The sequence below is a fragment of the Balaenoptera borealis genome (genome assembly GCF_965194805.1).
Source record: "Balaenoptera borealis genome assembly, chromosome: 20".
In the NCBI taxonomy this organism is placed as follows: Eukaryota; Metazoa; Chordata; class Mammalia; order Artiodactyla; family Balaenopteridae; genus Balaenoptera; species Balaenoptera borealis.
The window spans coordinates 22,286,465-22,305,092 of NC_138879.1; the positions used below are offsets into that span (position 1 = coordinate 22,286,465).

Genomic DNA, 18,628 nt, shown 5'->3' on the forward strand with positions numbered 1-18,628 from the left:
AATTTCTGGAAATGGATAGTGATGATGGTTGTACAACATTGTGAGTGTACTTAATGCCACTGAATTTTACACTCGAAGGTGGTTAAAATGCTAAATCCTATGTATATCTTATTACAATAAAAAAGATATGTAAGAGGATTAACAGCTTTTCAAAATCATTCTGGGTGTTATGGGAGAGAAAGAAAAGACAGTACGCTATGAATGGCAGGGTGGAATATGCTCCACGTCAGCAACTTTAAGGGTGAGGTAGGGAAAGAAATGTAATTGGTACAGCCACGTCACCTAAACAGCTTTCTTAACTCAAAGCTGAGTAGAGAATCCGAAATAACTCTCAGAATAATATGGGCCAATAAAACGTGTCCCCCTATCCTATTTCCATTTGTGCCGGAGTTAAAAAGAACATCTTCCACTTAATTGAGCACTTCTCAAATTTTGATTTTAAACATACGTGCCCTAAAGGTGGCTACTGTGTTTACTTTGATCGTCTTCAGTATTTCAACGCACACGAAATTGTTTAGCATTGTCTGGGGACAAAACCTTGAGATATCACATCCCCAAATGGGACCACCGATGTTAACGGCCTGTCTGGTACAGGTCAGAGTAAACTTTGTTCAGGAGTTCCATTAGCACCAAGATGCCTTCACCCCCACCGAAGTGTGGGGCCTAGGACAGAGAAAAGCTCTCTTCCCCCTGGGAAGGGGCTCTCCCAACAACACCGAACTCCATAACTGCTTCCTCACGCTCCGTAAGCGGGCCCAAGTCTATCACTCTCCGGGTGGCTCCAAAGGATTCTGGGAGTTAAGGACGGGGCCAGGGGCAAAAATGAAATGTTGGCCCAAGGTGAGCAGCCGATAGGTTCAGGATTATCGGCTGGTTGCTGAGCGATTTCTCAAATCTTCCGACCACCTCCATCACTTCTTCCACCGGGTAGGCCCGCGCTCCTTCTCCTCCTTCCACGCTCCGCCCCCTCGGCTGCCCTATTAGCCAATCATCGGGTGGGTGCTTGACGGGCCGGGCCAATCCCGAACACGTTTACTTTGAGCGGGAAAGTCTCAGAAGATCCGGGAGAACGAGGTCGCCTAACTGCCGGTTCTTGGCCTTGTCTCTGGGTGGGAGAGTGGTAACAGGCCCGGGAGGCGGCCGCCCATTGGCTGGGCAGCAGGCCAATGAGGGGTGCGAGGAGGGGGGCGGCCCTGCCATAGGGGGCGGGGCGAGGCGGGCCGGTGCCGGGTCGCGTGCGGGTCACGAGCCCGGTGTAGGCAATGTAACGGCCTTTCCCCCGCCCCTCCCTCCCTGCTCCGGTCCACGCAACGACAGATCGGCTCCAGGCAGCGCTGGCGGCGGAGGCGGCGGCGGCGGGGTGCGGGCTGAGGGAGCCGGGCCTCGACGCTCCCCCTCACCCCCGTACCCCAGGAGCTGTGCCTAGCCCAGGAGGGGCTGGGGGGCACCATGGAGGTGAGCGGCGTAGACGCCCATCCGCCCTCTTACCCCTCAGGCCTGAGGGAGGGACCTGAGGTAACCGGCGGGGACGGTCCGGGTCCGGGTGTTGGCCGGTCTTGGAGGACAGCGACGGTGAGGAGAGACTGAGGAGCGGGCGCATCCCTGGATGCGGGTCTCTGAGGCGGCCGGGCCGGGCGGGAGAGGCCGGGTCACCAGCTAGGAGCCCCGACGGGGCGCCCGGGCCGCGCCGCGGGGGTGAGCGGGGGTCGCGGCGGTCGGTCGGGCCGGGGCCTGGGGGCGCGGTGCGGGCTGACAGGACGGGCGGCCGGGCTGGGGCAGGAGGTGACGGCCCGCGACGCCCGGGCTGCCGCCGCCGCCTCCACGTTGGGCCGCGGCGGCGCTGAGGCGGAGGCCGGCGGCGAGGGTCCGTCGGGCGGGCGAGGGCCGCGCCTTAGGGTCGGGCTGGAAAGTGGAGAGGGAACCAGGGGGGCGGAAGCTCGGGGCCCCAAATGAGTGTCCTGGGAACTGATTTCGGGTGGAGCTGGGCGCACAGCCGACGTGGAGCCGTCGTCCGGCCGTTTCGGTCCTGGCTCTAACCTGCGTGATGTCTCCCGTTTCCTATCCCCGTTTCGTGCAGCCGAAAGTCGCGTTACGTGGAGGTGCGAATCGCTGCAGGAACCTCGGTGCCGACTGCAGCAGTCGGCTAACAGATGTCTTCAACAGCGTGATGTTGACTGGCTCCTCTTCCTTCTATGATTGCTACAAATCGCAGGTCAGTTACTCGGCTCTGCCTTTGTTAGAGGATTTTTTTCTCCATCAAATCCAGCACCACCCCCACCCCCACCCCCCAGGCCATTCACATAGGTGTTTAAATTGATCCATGTTTAGGACCAGACACCCGGTAACAATATTTTTTTTATATAAATTTATTTATTTATTTTTGGCTGCGTTGGGTCTTAGTTGCTGCGCGCGGGCTTTCTCTTGCGGCAGTGGGGTCTATTCTTTGTTGCGGTGGCTTCTCTCGTTGCCGAGCACGGGCTCTAGACCCGCAGGCTTCAGTAGTTGTGACACACAGGCTCAGTAGTTGTGGTGCACGGGCTTAGTTGCTCCGCGGCACGTGGGATCTTCCCGGACGAGGGCTTGAACCCGTGTCCCCTGCATTGGCAGGTGGTTTCTTAACCACTGCGCCACCGGGGAAGTCCCCGGTAACAGCATTTTAAATACAGAGTCTGCAGAATACACACTGGTTTCGAAAACAAGTTAAGGAATAAGATTTTTCGTTGATTCTTATTTTTGTCTTGTCCTCAGCATGACGTGATGCCAGAAATGTAAGAAAAATCTGTATTTACTAAGACCATAAAATATTTCTTCCTTCCAGCGTTTATTCCAAGTTGGTGCAAACATACGTTTTATAATTTAAATTTTCTTTACTCTTTTATTCTCTGGCTCTAACAATGTCTTTGATGACATGCTGCCTTTTACCTCACGTAAAACATTTAGTTTTGTTGTTAATCCTGTTAAATTAGGCTTAGGTTAATGTAAGTTATTTTCATTTGAAATTATTTAACCAGGACATCACTGTTGATAGTGTTATACTTTGAATTATAACAATATCCTGAAATAAATAATTTTATTTAATTCACACTACAACCTTGTATAGTATTATACCCACTGTACAGATGGAGAAACTGAGGCTCAGAGAGTTTGACTTGTGCCCTAAGTGACAGAGCCCAAGTGGAACCCAACTCTTTTTCACTGCCAAGACCAGCATTCCACTGCTCTCTGTAATGTTTACATGACTACTAAAATTTACTTAGATTTAATTTAAGTTGATTAAGCATAGCAAGGATAAAGTGATACATTTTGCAGTTATCTAGACTAATTAATGTGCTAACCCTAAGCATTTGCATATTTAATTTCCAGAAATATTTTGACTGAAAAGGATCCAGATATTTAAAGTATAATTGTTTGAATCCACCACATTACTTTAGTTGCTTGTTTTATCCTAGCATATTACATTTAAATCAATCTTTTAAAAGGACTTAATTTTTCTAATACTCAAATCTTACTTTAAAATATAAAATATACTTGAAATAATACTCCCAAAATACATTTAGTTTCAAATACTGTTTACTTCATTTGATATTATATAATCTGAAAATGCTTATTTTGTTTAAGCAACTCTTTCAAAAAATGAACAATTATTTACGTCACTTTGGATACTTCAAACCTAAAAGAGAGTTAAGGGGGTCTGTGATAAAAACTGCAGAACTAAAGGAATAAAATTATGAAAGGTTCTAACAATAAAATCCTTTATAAAAGTTACTGCTAACGAACAGAAATTTTGGAAAGGCAGTTTTTAGTGGCACTCTTAGCAAAATCCCTTCTGTGCCTCAGTTTTTCCAGCTTCAGAACAGTCAACAAAATACAAGCTATAAATGAGAAAATTATAATGTGTAGGTTTCAAATAGTAATCATAACTGGAATTTAAACAAATGGCTGTAAAATATTTGAGATTCTTGAAGGTGAGTGATTAGAAGGTATTAATTTTCATATATTATTGGTATAAACTCAGTGAATGTTTAAAGTGTTGTTTTTCAATTATGTCTATGAAGATCAAAAATTTAGGAACGTTTTGATCTAAACATGTTTTATCTCTTTTTACATAAATTTCGATTAAGAGAATGAAAGCAATTAGAAAATATTTTTAACCAGGATTATATACCTTCTATATTTATAAGAAAATACTATTTCTACTGTGTTTATGCCTGGATATTTATAGTTATTACATCTCACGTTTTACTAGCTCCTTATTTGGAGAGTTAAAAATTGTGAATCTATACTTTCAGACTATTTTAAGTATTTAAAATTTGAGGGGCAGTATTTTCACTGTACCTCAATCCCTTTGGGAAGGAGGCAGGACTTTAAATAATTCATTAAAATCATAAAACTCAAACTTTTTATCTTATTTACTCAAAATTCATTATAGAAGTGTTAAGAAAAAAGAAAATGAGCTTGTTTTTTCTTCTAATTGTAATATCTTTAAAATTTCTTAAGATATAACATTTTATGTCTTGTCTCATTTTTACACTTTTCTCTTGGAAATAGAAACCAGGCTGAAAATTAAAGATATTGTTTTAAAAGGCCCTAGTGTAGGAGTAAGAAGGCCTTGAGATTGGGTTTTAGTTTTGTCACCTCTTAGCTCAGTAACTTGTAGCCTCCATTTCCTCATTTTTAAAATATAGAGAATATCCATGTCACAAGGTTGACTGGATACAATAATGTTTGTGGAATTTCTTTGAAAATTCTATGTAAATGTACATTCACTTTTTTTTTCACAGTTTGGGGGCAGTAAGACTGAGTTTTGTAAATGATTTATTAAAAATAATACTGCTGTAGTCTACATAATGCTCATCTGTTCAAAAAATTAAAACTGCAATAACTGTAGGTGTTTTATACCAGTGATAAGCAACAGGTACTGAACGGGCCAAAATTTTATTGGAATAACCACGCCCACTTGTTTACATACTGTCTATAGTTGCTTTGGTGCTAGGACAGCAGAGTTGAGGAGTTTCAACAGAGACCTTAACACAGCAAACCCTAAAATATTTATTATCTGGCCCTTTACAGAAAAAAATCGCCAACCCCTACTGTAAAGTAAGCTTAAGTGGCTAAGTCTAGATTTGTCTCCCAACTCCTCAAATTTCCTATTATTTGGCTAATATTCTGTAATAAATGCAGTTTTGATTGTGTCTGGTATACAAACATGTCTTTAAAATTTCAGAGTGAAGACAGTGTTGGCCTAAGGCAGACCTATGCTCCACTTTCTTCATCAACAGAATATGCAAGTTCTGTAGATTCTTCACTTTTCTATGCACCATGGTCTATGTATGGAGATGATATTAAACAGCCCTCTAATTCTCAGATCAATGTAAAGAACAGGTAAATTAATAAATTAGATTTCTCAGGCTAAATGAAGTGTTTTTAAGTTTGATTACATGGGAACCTAGTTGTATTAGCTCTTTTTTCCCTATATCAGCATTTTTATGTTATGGCATTATAATTTTGTTTATCAAACTTTTAGGAAATCTTATACGGGATAGTTACATGTATATAATTTTTTCTTATTACTTTTTTTTCATTCATTAGAGGCAACCCTGAGTAAATCTTAAGTTCCTCTTTCTAGAGATAACTTATATAAATGAGTTACAGTTTTTCAGTCTATTTTTTTAATCCAATTCTAAATTTTCAGTAATTTTTCCTTCACAAGTATACAACAAACAGGATTTTATCAAACATTAGATACTTCCATTATTTTCCTGTTCAATTCCAGTAATAATAAGGGCCTATTCTATGTCAGATTCTCTCCTACTGGGGATATTAGAATTAACATGGCAAAAATTATCCCTGCCTTTGTAGATCTTACAGTAATGATGATGATGACGACGACAACTTGTCAGGCACTGCAAGTATAGTGAGGTTTAAAAGAAGTAGTATAGAATATTATGGGAGCTTACTGCCAAGAGAAGCTTAAGGGAGTGACACTACCTTTATGTTAATTATAATAAGGGAGCAGTTAATAGAGGCCGATGCATCTTTAGTTTAACCAGGACATAATTATTTTTAAAAATCTACTAATTAATTAAATAATTGTTAAAAAATTTTTTAAATTTGATAAGTTCTCTAAAATAGTGATTTTATTAGAAGGACTATATAACATATAATTCCACAAAAAACAAAAATATTTTTAAGTTGATACATGTTCATTGAAAAACTTCACACTTTACAGAAATATATAAAGGCAAGCAGAAGTTTACCATAACCTTGCCTCTCCACCTCTCAGTAACAACTATTAACAGTTTGGTATATATTACATAGAATATTTTTCTAGATATATACTAACACATTATTAAACAAAAAAACTTTATATTGAATCTTTTTGAAATAACAAGATGTAGTGGAAAAAGCATTAGACTTGTAGGCAGACCATTTATTCAGCAAGTGTATAGTAAAGCATGGCAAATCATACGCCCTTGCAAAATTCAAGTTTCTTAATATCACACATGATCATTTATTCAACAGCTTAACGATTACTAATATCTGCCCTTCCTATGTTATGAAGATCAATGAAATTTTGAATGTTATGCATATATAAGGTATTTTTATTTATTTCTAAAATGTCCTAACACTATGAAATGATAGACATAAAATATGAAAAAACAAAAAGTTACAATTTAAAACAACATATTCTAGGAACAAATTACCCAAAATCCATAAGCGGTAAAAAGGCACCAATTTTCCATCTCCTTGTGGCTTTTACATTTTGTATTATTTAGATAGTTTTAGTCACTAGGTAGGATTTCAGGTACATGGAGTACCAGTCACTTCTTTGGCAGAGATTTAGGGGTAGCCTCCAAATCTTTTACATTTAAGGGACAACTGCAATGTTGCTGTGATATCTAGGATGACCATATCACATTTCACTTTTTAATCCAACGTTTAGTATAAAGAGTCACAAAATAGAGCAACAGGTTCATATGGTTTTAAAATCACAAATGGAAAAATGAGCAAGTGTTGTTGATGTAATGATGTATACTAGGACTAGACATGATTTCAGGAGCAGCCATGGTACCAACCGTGTCTGCAACATCATGGATCAGAGATTTGTATGTTGGTCACCTAAAACGAATAGCATGTGTTTTGGAGAAATAAGAGGTAAGCATACATTGTGAACTAGACATAGGATTTGGAATGAAGGAGAAATACTTATGTAACATAAACACTATGCTAAAGTGGAAAATATTCTGAGTTCCTGTTCCCTTTTTATTTGAAATGATGGTATAGAGTCAATCCAAATATTTTATCGAAAAATAATGACAGAATAAGTCTGGAAATAGAAATCAATATATTATATTTCAATATGAGCAAAAGTATTTACATGTGATATTTGTTTATCTTTAGGATTCAAACAGAAAGAAATGACTATGGTAGTGAAACAGACTTATATGGACTTGTGTCTAACATTTTGGAAGAGCAAGATAAATCACAGCCATATTTCACTGAGGGGTTAGTATATTATATAAGCTATACAGTGTGTAGTAAACTTTTAAATTCCCAAGTACTAGATTACCCTATTTATTAACTTATTTTTAGTTAATAGAGGATCATCTGACAGTAGACATCTTAATTCAGATATTTGTTTCGAGAAGCCTTGATTTTGCTGTGGTGCTTGCCATACAATTGAAAGTTTAATTTGCTATTAAGAACTTTCATTTGTTGGGGTGTGCTCAGAGCAGGGGGTCTGAAGAAATGGCTCGTCTGTTTACAACACACCCGACAGGAATCTGGGTTCATTGTGACAAGGGGCACAAAACTTGTGGCCTTCCTATGAGCAAATACCCAACACGTGTCCCCCTGCACCTCCATGTGGCTGCTGGGCAGGACCAGTGGGACAGGGCTCAGTACTGGAAGGAAAGCTACGGTATTTTTATTTAGTGGGGGAGTTTGCCACCTGGAGCCTGTCCGGTCCACGTGTGGGTGGGCCATGAGTGGTCTTATAGGCATAAAGGCTTTGAACCCCTCTCTTCAAGGAAAACAGAAAAATAGATTCCAACTATATGCCATTCTGGAAAAGGCAAAACAATGGAGACAATAAAAAGATCAGTGGTTGTCAGGAGTTTGGGGGGAGAGGGGAGATGAATACATAGAGTACAGAAGTTTTTACGAGCGGTGAAAATACTTTGTATGACATTATAATGATTTTATGTCATCATACTTTTGTCCAAACCCGTAGAACATGAAACACTATTCACTTCGTAAAGTGAACCCCCTAAGATGAACTAGGGACGTTGGTGATTATGATGTGTCAATGCAGTTCAGCCTTGGTTAAAAAAAAAGTCTTAAAAAGAATTAACACTCGGGGTAGACATTTTTGGCAAAACTTTTGTTTCACTTTTATATATGTATACACATTATATATGTGTGTGTTTGTTGGATTGTGATGTAAAATGTGCTTTTTAGATTAAAAAAGTTTGCAGGCTACTGTAGTTGTACTGGCAAATAAAAGACAAATTAATCTAAAAAAAAAAGAACTTTCATTGGAAACTTGCATAATTATTCTTGCATAATTCAGAGCTATTTCCCTTGAGTTCATGAGCTAAAATTTGGCTTAAAGAATATAAATTCCAAGGACTTTTATACTTATACCTCCAAAAATAAAACTATCATTACTGCTGTGCAGAAATATGTATGGATTTTATTCATACGGTAAAAATTTTTAAAGTATGCTTTAATCGTTTCATTTGGGTGTGGAAGCCATGTTATGCGGCATGTGGGATCTTTAGTTGCAGCATGCGGGATCTTTGGTTGCGGTTCATTTATTTATTTATGGCTGTGTTGGGTCTTTGTTTCTGTGCGAGGGCTTTCTCTAGTTGCGGCAAGCAGGGGCCACTCTTCATCGCAGTGCACAGGCCTCTCATTATCGCGGCCTCTCTTGTTGTGGAGCACAGGCTCCAGACGCGCAGGCTCAGTAATTGTGGCTCACGGGCCTAGTTGCTCCGCGGCATGTGGGATCTTCCCAGACCAGGGCTCGAACCCGTGTCCCCTGCATTGGCAGGCAGATTCTCAACCACTGCACCACCAGGGAAGCTCCTCAACAACACTTTTGTATTATATAATAACTTAATTAAAAGAAAAACTTATTTTGGTTTCTACTTACTATATATAAATAATTCATGTGGGGACTTCCCTGGTGGTCCAGTGGTAAAGAATCTGCCTTCCAATGCAGGGGACACAGGTTCGATCCCTGGTCGGGGAACTAAGATCCCACATGGTGCAGGCAGCTGAGCTTATGCGCCTCAGTGAGAGAGCCCGCGTGCTGCAAACTACAGAACCCACACGCTCTGGAGCCCGTGCACGCCACAACTAGAGAGAGAGAACCCACACACCACAACTAGAGAGAAGCCTGTGGGCCGCAACAAAAAAGAGCCCCCATGCCTCAACAAAGATCCCACATGCCGCAACTAAGACCTGACACAGATAAAAAAGAAAGAAAGAAAAATAAATTAAAAAACAAAACAAAACAATTCATGTAAGACCATGCAGTCACCAGCCTCAGGCCTTAGTATATGTCTCTTGGGAGAGTATAGTGAAGACATATAAAGATTAAAATGCATATTTATATAGCATATAGCACATTTCAGGTGATAGTTTTTTGGATGTAATGTCAGCTTATAAGGCAGAGTTGGAAAGGATTAGAGAATGGTGAGGTGGGGCAATATAAATGTTTTTGAAAGCCTTTCCTACCTTCTCCACAAAGGAAATAAAGACTTTTAAAACCTAAATTGTAATTAAATATATTTACTTGTTCTAGGACCTGCTCCTCCAATTTAAAGTCAGTTTGGCCAGTGAACTCAAGCAGATTTGCAGATCACCATGACCTCTTAACAGAAACCAAAAGGCCAATAGATACAGCCATCTCTCAGCAAGCTTTTTATACTGGTGAATCTGTGTCAGCAGTGGAAAAGCAGTACCTGCGTAATAGTAATCTGATACCACAACAAAAAATAGATGAACTTTATCATGGATTTACTGGTTTAGACCTTGAAGAACAATGGATGTACCCCTCACGAAGTGATCATTCTAACTGTTACAGTATTCAGACAAATGATACAGCTAAGATGACATTTCAAGAATATCTATCTATCAAAAAATGTTTTACACCATACACTGGTCTGTCTGACATCATGAAAGAATCAGGAGTTGATACTTATTCTTATGGAAGAGAGAAAATATGTGCTAAAGGTCTTGAAGCACCATTACAGCAAAAGAGGGCAGAGATGTTTCTTTCCCAATTTAATAGATACAATGAAAATGCAGATTATTGTAGATACCCAGAATATGCTCATCCTAATAAGGCTAAGCTGAATAAGTGTTCAAATTTTAGTGTCCAAGATAATAAAAAATTAGCCAGTGGCACACCTGAAACACCAACTGTAGAAGCAGACACCTACACAAAGTTATTTCAGGTTAAACCAGCAAATCAGAAAAAAATGGAGGAGACAATACCTGACCAGCAGAATTTCACATTTCCAAAAACTATACCACATCTGACAGAAAAACAGTTTTCAAAGGAAGCATTTACTGCTGATTTTGGCTTAAAATCAGAATATGGACTAAAACCTCACACAGCTTGTCCAGCTAATAATGATTTTGCTAATGTCACAGAAAAGCAACAGTTTACTAAACCTGACGCCCCAAATTCTGAGTATTTTAGGTCAATGAATTTACTAGCAAACTCAGCAGCATCTTCAGGCAGTATCAACTTAAACAGACCAACTTGGATGAATGTCCAAACAAAAAATAACACTCGTATTCCTTATCGAAATCAAGGTAACTTGATGAAATTAAATACTTATTTAAGTGCAGCTTCAAAAGGTTTTAACCATTCTTCAGATTTCCCGCAACTATCATCTACAAATTTAACAGCAAATAGCAATTTATTTCAGAAGTATTGCCAAGAAAACCCTTCAGCATTTTCTAGTTGTGATTTTGGTTACAATGGTGCAGAAAGAATTCAATCTGTCAGTCACATGGAAGGACTGACAAAGACTGGAGAAGAAAATCTCTTTGAATCTGTTACTGATAAAAAAATAAAGCAGCCAAATGGATTTTGTGATAACTATTCAGCTCAGCAGTATGGGATCATTGAAAATGTAAATAAATATAATTTTCAAGCTATGCCCCAGAGTGGCCATTATGACCCTGAGGAAGGGCCAAAGCATTTAGATAGCTTATCTCAAAATACATATCAAGATCTGTTGGAGTCACAGGGTCATTTTAATAGCCACAGACAGGGAAGTGGAGACAACAATATTAATAGCCGTGTGAATCACACACAGGTGTCATGCTTTTCTAATAATTATATGATGGGAGATTTCAGGCATAATCAGAGTTTTCAACAACTTGGTTCAAATGGGTTTCCCCTAAGATCCACGCACCCGTTTGGCCATTCAGTTGTTCCACTGTTGGATTCCTATGATTTGTGTTCTTATGATGACTTAAGCCATTTATACCCGTATTTTAATGATATGATGTATGGTGATAATTCCTTTTCTGGTTTCGTGCCAACTTTTGGATTTCAAAGACCAATTAAAACCCGTAGTGGACCAGCCAGTGAACTTCATATTCGTCTAGAAGGGTGCTATGAACAATGGAGAGCATTAGAAAAGGAGAGAAAAAAGGTAACACAAAACTATCCATTTAGGTGTAACTTAGTATATCCCCTTTGCCTATCTTCATTTTATTTACCTTAGTGTAGTTTAAGAAAGAGTATTTGCCTTATTTTTAAGTTGAATTTTTCTATAATGTGTAGTATTTGTTAAGTTCATGACTATAGAGAATTAATTAGGTAATTTAGAGACTAAAAATGCTTGGGGTTTAAAAAAATTTGTTATTTTAAACTTTATTTTGCCTATTAGGTAGACTTTTTCCTTAATGGGTTAAAAGTTTATCTCTTTGAATTTTCTAAGTATTAAACTATTGGAGTGTTTAGGTATTTTACGCATTAAGTGTGACAGAAAAGTACTGTGGTACTGTGGTTTGTATTTGTTGCCTTTTGATACCAAAACAATTTTTATCTAAAGGAGTAATTTTCAATTTACTTCTTAGGCCTATGAGAAATATTATTCATGATTGAATCATATTTAGAAAATTTAGCATCTAAAAGTTATATAATTTTTTTACAGACTGAATTGGCCCTTACCAAAAATTATCCAGGGAAAAAGGTATCAAGTACTAATAATACTCCAATTCCAAGGCTGACCTCCAACCCATCTAGAGTTGATCGCTTAATTGTGGATGAACTTCGAGAACAAGCCAGAGTAAGCTGTGAAAATATCCAATAGCAGATTTTTTAAACTGATAAAATTTTAAAATGCTTCAGCAAGTTAGAATTCTGAAGGATTTAAAAATCACATTTATGTGTAACTCTCTGAAATGTATTCTTTTCCATGTTTGGACCTAGAACTATTAGTTATTTAGGAAAGGGAAAATAGCCCCACTCAGTCATTGAAATAGTAGGTTTAATAGTCTAAGTGGTTCCTCTTCAAGAAACTCAAATTAGCAATGGAACTAATCCTCAACAGAAAGAAATTTTTTTTTAAGCAAAAATCATTTTGCATCTTATTTACAGGGAAAGTCCCATTTCTTAGTCACAAACATTTGTTTCCTAGCTTCATGAGCAAGCTGTGCTTGCATTATACAAGATAGTAAATTAACAGGAAATTACCATATTTCATTTTCTTAACCCTGTACTCTTATTTATTTTTGGCTGCGTTGGGTCTTCGCTGTTGTGCATGGGCTTTCTCCAGTTGTGGCCAGCGGGGGCTACTCTTTGTTGCAGTGCACGGTCTTCCCATTGCGGTGGCTTCTCTTGTTGTGGAGCACAGGCTCTAGGAGCGCGGGCTTCAGTAGTTGTGGCCCACGGACTCTAGAGTGCAGGCTCAGTAGTTGTGGCAGACAGGCTTAGCTGCTCCGCGGCATGTGGGATCTTCCCAGACCAGGGCTTGAACCCGTGTCCCCTGAATTGGCAGGCGGATTCTTAACCACTGTGCCACCAGGGAAGCCCACAGAGTCTTATTTTATTGAACGTTAGTTTCTTGTACCATGCTGTCTTTAAAATACAGATACGAACTACTTCAATGGAAAAAGATTGATTTTACCTAGCTTTCAGCCTCATTCAGTTGTAATTTTTAATCAAATTTGTAAATTTGTACAATGGAATTTATCAGTGGTATAGTCAGATACTGACATGGGTTATAGCCAAACGTTATAAAAACTTAGGTCTTCTGTTTTTTTCTTAAAACTGTTCCAAGTTAAAATTCCTTTTTCTCAGTAATACATTTCTAGGCAATAAATCAAAGGATTGCTAACTGTGGATATTAAGAAATATACTTTTTCCAGCCTTACTTAGGCTTCACCCTAATTTAGAAGGTTATGTTTATAGCTGTTATAATATAATTTTGTTTATCTATATTTAGCAACATTAGATCAGTAATACACAAAGGGCAAAAATATTTTTATGTGTACTATTTTCTAGTTTGCTGGTTTTGTGGAATTCTGAAAAAAATCTTTTATAAGTTTATTAAAAATCACCTGTGTAAATTTCTTTCTTTACACTTATCATTTATTCAAAATGATTGTCTTATTTTAAAAATACATGATTTGTAGTTCACTGGAGTTTTTTCTATGGTATTTTCTTTTGTTGTCTTATTTTCCCCTCAAGAATCTGGCTGGTTGTACAGTTGGGAGGAAAATATTTAATACCTGTACACTTGTGTTTTCTCCATGGGCTTAAACTGGGATAGTTTCCAAAGAAACTTGATAGGAGTGTGAGGTTAGAGGCATCATTCAGGTGCTTATTAATTGAGAGGTATTTTTCTACTCTCTCCAATCACTGAACACCAAGTTCTTAATGTGAATTTTAAATCATTTAGCTCCCAAAGGCAATTTTTTTTTTAATGATTTATTTTATTATTATTTTTTAAATTTTTTTTTTTTTTTTTTTTTTTTTGGCTGTGTTGGGTCCCCGTTTCTGCGCGAGGGCCCTCTCCAGTTGCGGCAAGCGGGGGCCACTCCTCATCGCGGTGCACAGGCCTCTCACCGTCGGGGCCTCTCTTGTTGTGGAGCACAGGCTCCAGACGCACAGGCTCAGTAGTTGTGGCTCACGGGCCTAGTTGCTCCGCGGCATGTGGGATCTTCCCAGACCAGGGCTCGAACCCGTGTCCCCTGCATTGGCAGGCAGACTCTCAACCACTGCACCACCAGGGAAGCCCTCCAAAGGCAATTTTTGTATTTATTTGATGTCCAAATCCTACTTACTCAAAAACTGCTCTTTCCTTACACCTTCCAAGTTTAGAATTTGAAACAAGTTAGGCATATACAACTATGAAACGTACTACCCTTACTGATGTACAGTGCTCTTCTTTAAGCTTAACCAGAAGATTGAGACTTCCTAATTTTCCTTAGCAGTTTTGACAGTTATAGGATTTATTTTGTATTAGTTCCACATAAACTTAAATTGGTATTTTCTGGATTATGGATTCCTTAAAACTACCGCTAACCAGTATTATTTCTGATTTCCAAAAGGAGAATTTGGAGGCCCAGAAAGGAATTGCTGAGGTCAAGATTAATCAGTCTAGGATTTCTCCTTTTTAGCTCAATTTTTTTCCCTTTTAATTACAGTAACTCCTAATAATGCTCTATTTGCAGGCTATTCTTTTATTTGCCAAAAAGAATGTCATATCTTATATTCGCACTTACTGTTAATAACATGGAAATATTTGAATGTTTGACTTTTTCATTGTTGCTTATTCCTAGTAACTGACTACCCTTAAACCTTTTAGAATTAACATACACAAATAGGTACAAAAGACTGACTTTCCATCTTTGTTTCCCCCAGCGTGGTGTCAGGACATAGTAAGCATTCACTTATTTATTGATTGAATATTACTGCTCTCATATCTATTCTGCTTCATTGAAGATTTGTTTTAAGTTAATGACAGGGCAATGTGGTTATATGCCTCATCAAAATTTAAAATGTTTCCCTCAGGTTGTGACTTTACTGGGCAAAATGGAACGGCTTCGAAGCTCTCCCCTTCATGCCAGTATCTCTACAGCTCTTGATAGACACTTGGAGTCCATTCACATTGTACAGTCACGTAGAAAGGACGAAATTGTTAATGCTTCAAATCGGCAAAGGCAAGGTGCTCCTAGATGCCAAGATGACAGAGGTACAAACATTAATGCGTATTCTTTTGATAAGGCACTGAGATAATTTGAATGTTAATAAAATCAGACTCTGAAGTTAAAAGGTTGAATTTCTAACATTTATACTTATCTAAAGAATAAATTGTTAAATGGTGCCCACATAATTTACTCCAGAAGTACTTTGATCTATTTTGCTAATATTACCCATTTAATTTTAATAACTGTTAAAGTCTGTGTTCTACCTAAAGCATAGTCATGGTTATACAAGTCAGAAATAAATACAAGTATCAACACTTTTAAATATTAAGTCAGATACTTTGGTTAGCTCAGTCAATAGCCATCCTTCTGTTATAAAAATAATGTTTGATCATTTAGTAGCACAGCACGGGGTTTTATGAGTTAAGGGGTACTTAAATGGCATCTGATATGAACTGACCCCAAATATTTCTTTTACAGATGTTTTTGCCCTTGCTTCAGCAATTAAAGAGATGTGTGTGGCTACTCGGAAAGCACGCACTACCCTGTGGTGTGCGCTGCAGATGACCTTGCCAAAACCAGCCAGTACAGCTGGCCAAACAGATGTGGAAAAGGCTTTACAAGATATAGTAAACTGTGAAGATAAAGTCCATGAAAGCCTAAATAGTAGCAATCCAGTGAACCGGAGAGGTGAAGCAAACAAACATTAAGGAAATGCCAGCAGAAAGAAGAATAAAAAGCTGATAAGTAAATGTATCAAGACATGCTAAAAAATGTTAATGAACTTGTCAAACTTGAAAATTTCATTACATTAATTTTCTTTCAGATCTAAAGGTAATACCTTAATGAAGTCTAACTTCTACTTAAAAATCTTCTATTTGGAATGAATCAGATGTAGTTTAAAGTGAACTCAAAGGTAAAGTTGACTAGGGGTTCCTGGGTAGTCAAAGATAACAAGTTTAAGTAAATTAAATATTTCCTAACAGCTAAAATATTGCTGAAACCCATTCTGCAGTGCAGGTAAATGCAAATGTGAAATTCTTCTAGAAGATAAGTTTCATTTAGGTCTGCCTTAGTAAATATAATTCCAAATAATGAATCTAAGTGACTGTAACCCAATTATGGCTACAGTCTAGTAACCAAGACATAGTTTTGATTGTGATATAAAAGTGTTTTCCTTACAAAACTGGATAATACCTAGGGAACAAAGGAAAACAAGGATGAACCCAATATTCATGTAAAATTTAATATTTAAAATACTACCATACTTATAAATTTGAAATCTTAGTACCTAAGTATATGGAAGAAAATGCATCTGATTCTCCTAAAGTAGGGATAAAAGTGCCAGTGTAAAAACCATGCAAGTTACTGAATATAAAACCTGTTCAAATCATTTGTGTATATTCTTTTAAATTTAATTATACTATCAATTATTAAATATTTCCAGTTTTAAAAGTATTTTAATTGAATCAAAAACAAAACATTTCCTTTATCTGGATCTTTTAAACTTGATGCACAGTAACTAAAATAATGATTATTGTTTTAATACCCTTAGTTTGCTGCCTTTTATGAGGGTATCACGAAGTTCTAAAATGTATTTTTTTAAGGTTAATCTTTAACTAGTTTAGTTTGCAGTTGGTTAGTGTATGTTTTGTGTAGTTCTGTTCATTAGTTTAATTCTGTATTTTTTTAAAAGCGTTCTTGAAAGCTTGGCTTTTTCTGTTTCTCATCACTTAATATCTTTGTATGGAACCCGAGTAATTTATTCATTAATATGAAATGTTGGTATTATGTGACTCAGAAGATCTTGGGTTTTAACATTTCTAGCATGAGTTAAACTATAATATAATGTACTGATGAAATTTAATTGAACTATCCTTGACTAGAAACACTAATGTTTTAAATGTTGGTGTTTTTCCTAGTTTTAGAAATCCTGGTATTAAAAAAAAAAAAAAAAAGAGTGTAATCACACCACATAAATTTTCTTTAGATGATGTTCAGAAGAAACTGATTGAGAATGCAGGAGTAACTGTAGGGAGAAACACTTTGATCACTGAAATGCCTTAGAACTACCCAAATGAGTTACATTGAGGGTAGTCAAATAAAATAGATCATCTCACCACAGTCACTGCATAGAAAGTGGTTAAGTTTGATGTAAGACATGTTGGGTGTTACGAAAACAAATATTGAACTGAATTTAGTCTCTCAGGAAAAATAAATAAATAAATAAATTACTTTGTTGAAAATATTTAGTTTCATTTTTTTAAGTTTGTATTAGTTTTTTTTAAATATTTATTTATTTTCTTTTATTCTTTTTTGGCTGCGTTGGGTCTTAGTTGCGGCATGCGGAATCTTTCCTTGTAGCGCGCCGGCTCTTTGTTGCAGCGTGTGGGCTTCTCTCTAGTTGTGGCACACAGGCTGTCCAGGGCGCGTGGGCTCTGTAGTTTGCAGCGCACAGGCTCTCTCGTTGAGGCGCGCGAGCTCAGTAGTTGTGGGCACCGGCTTAGTTGCCCTGCGGCATGTGGGATCTTAGTTCCCCGACCAGGGATCGAACCAGCGTCCCCTTCATTGCAAGTCGGATTCTTTACCACTGGACCACCAAGGAAGTCCCTGTATTAGTTTCTAACATTGAGTCACTCATGCCAGAAAACCAATTAAATTTCATTTAACTGATAAGAACTGGTGGTAAGTTAAATTTCATTATTAACACATAAATAATAGTGTTGGTAGATAATAAACCAATGCCGTTCAGATATCCTTAGATCTAACCTGACCTCCTTCAAATAAATTTTTGTTCTGCCTTTGTGCTAATCCCGGCAAACCAGAATAAAAATTCTGGGGAAACTTTTACATGACAGTGGTCAGAAATTAAACACTAGTCCATTAACAAAAAACAAACACAAAAATTCTTTGAAATTCTGTTAATCAAGTCATGCTTTGGATAACTCTCAAGTTAGTAGGTTGTTCCTTTCTATTGTATGGATGGATGTAATGTAATGGATGGTTCTTAAGCATTGTACTTCTGAATTACAACCTATGAATAATCTGGTACTATAATGTTTTAGAGGGTTAGGAATTAATGTTATGACTGAAATTCCAAATTTGGCCTAAAATGTCAATCATACCCCAGAAAACATGGTTGTTTAAAATTTGCCTTTTGCAGTATTGAATATTTTAGACATAAAGGATTTATTGGCACCTGAGTTTAAGTGGATAACCTTACTCAGAGACTAATGAGCTTATCCTTTTTTTCTGTTTAAGCTTTAGTTCAAGTGTACACTAACTATAACCTATGTAATAGAGTCTCAGAAGAAAAGAATTGCCTACTGTTATAACAGATTGAAACTAGAACCCTTCAGGGGTCTATGGATATAACCTGACTCTGCTTCAGAGACCAAAATGAAGGTGAGAACCAACCAAAAATCCAAAATATGGGTTATTAAAT

At 37.9% G+C, this 18,628-nt stretch overlaps 1 protein-coding gene across 1 annotated transcript; it reads left to right on the forward strand.

The window, feature by feature from the left end:
• The first annotated feature begins 1,892 nt into the window (after nucleotides 1-1,892).
• On the forward strand, nucleotides 1,893-17,589 carry MEIOC (meiosis specific with coiled-coil domain). Its single transcript, XM_082374380.1, has 7 exons — nucleotides 1,893-2,212; nucleotides 5,225-5,382; nucleotides 7,402-7,506; nucleotides 9,812-11,681; nucleotides 12,186-12,320; nucleotides 15,050-15,230; nucleotides 15,664-17,589. Exons 1-7 carry the CDS (start codon nucleotides 2,045-2,047, stop codon nucleotides 15,891-15,893), a joined length of 2,847 nt encoding a protein of 948 aa, XP_082230506.1. The 5' UTR covers nucleotides 1,893-2,044; the 3' UTR covers nucleotides 15,894-17,589.
• The last annotated feature ends 1,039 nt before the right edge of the window (nucleotides 17,590-18,628 follow it).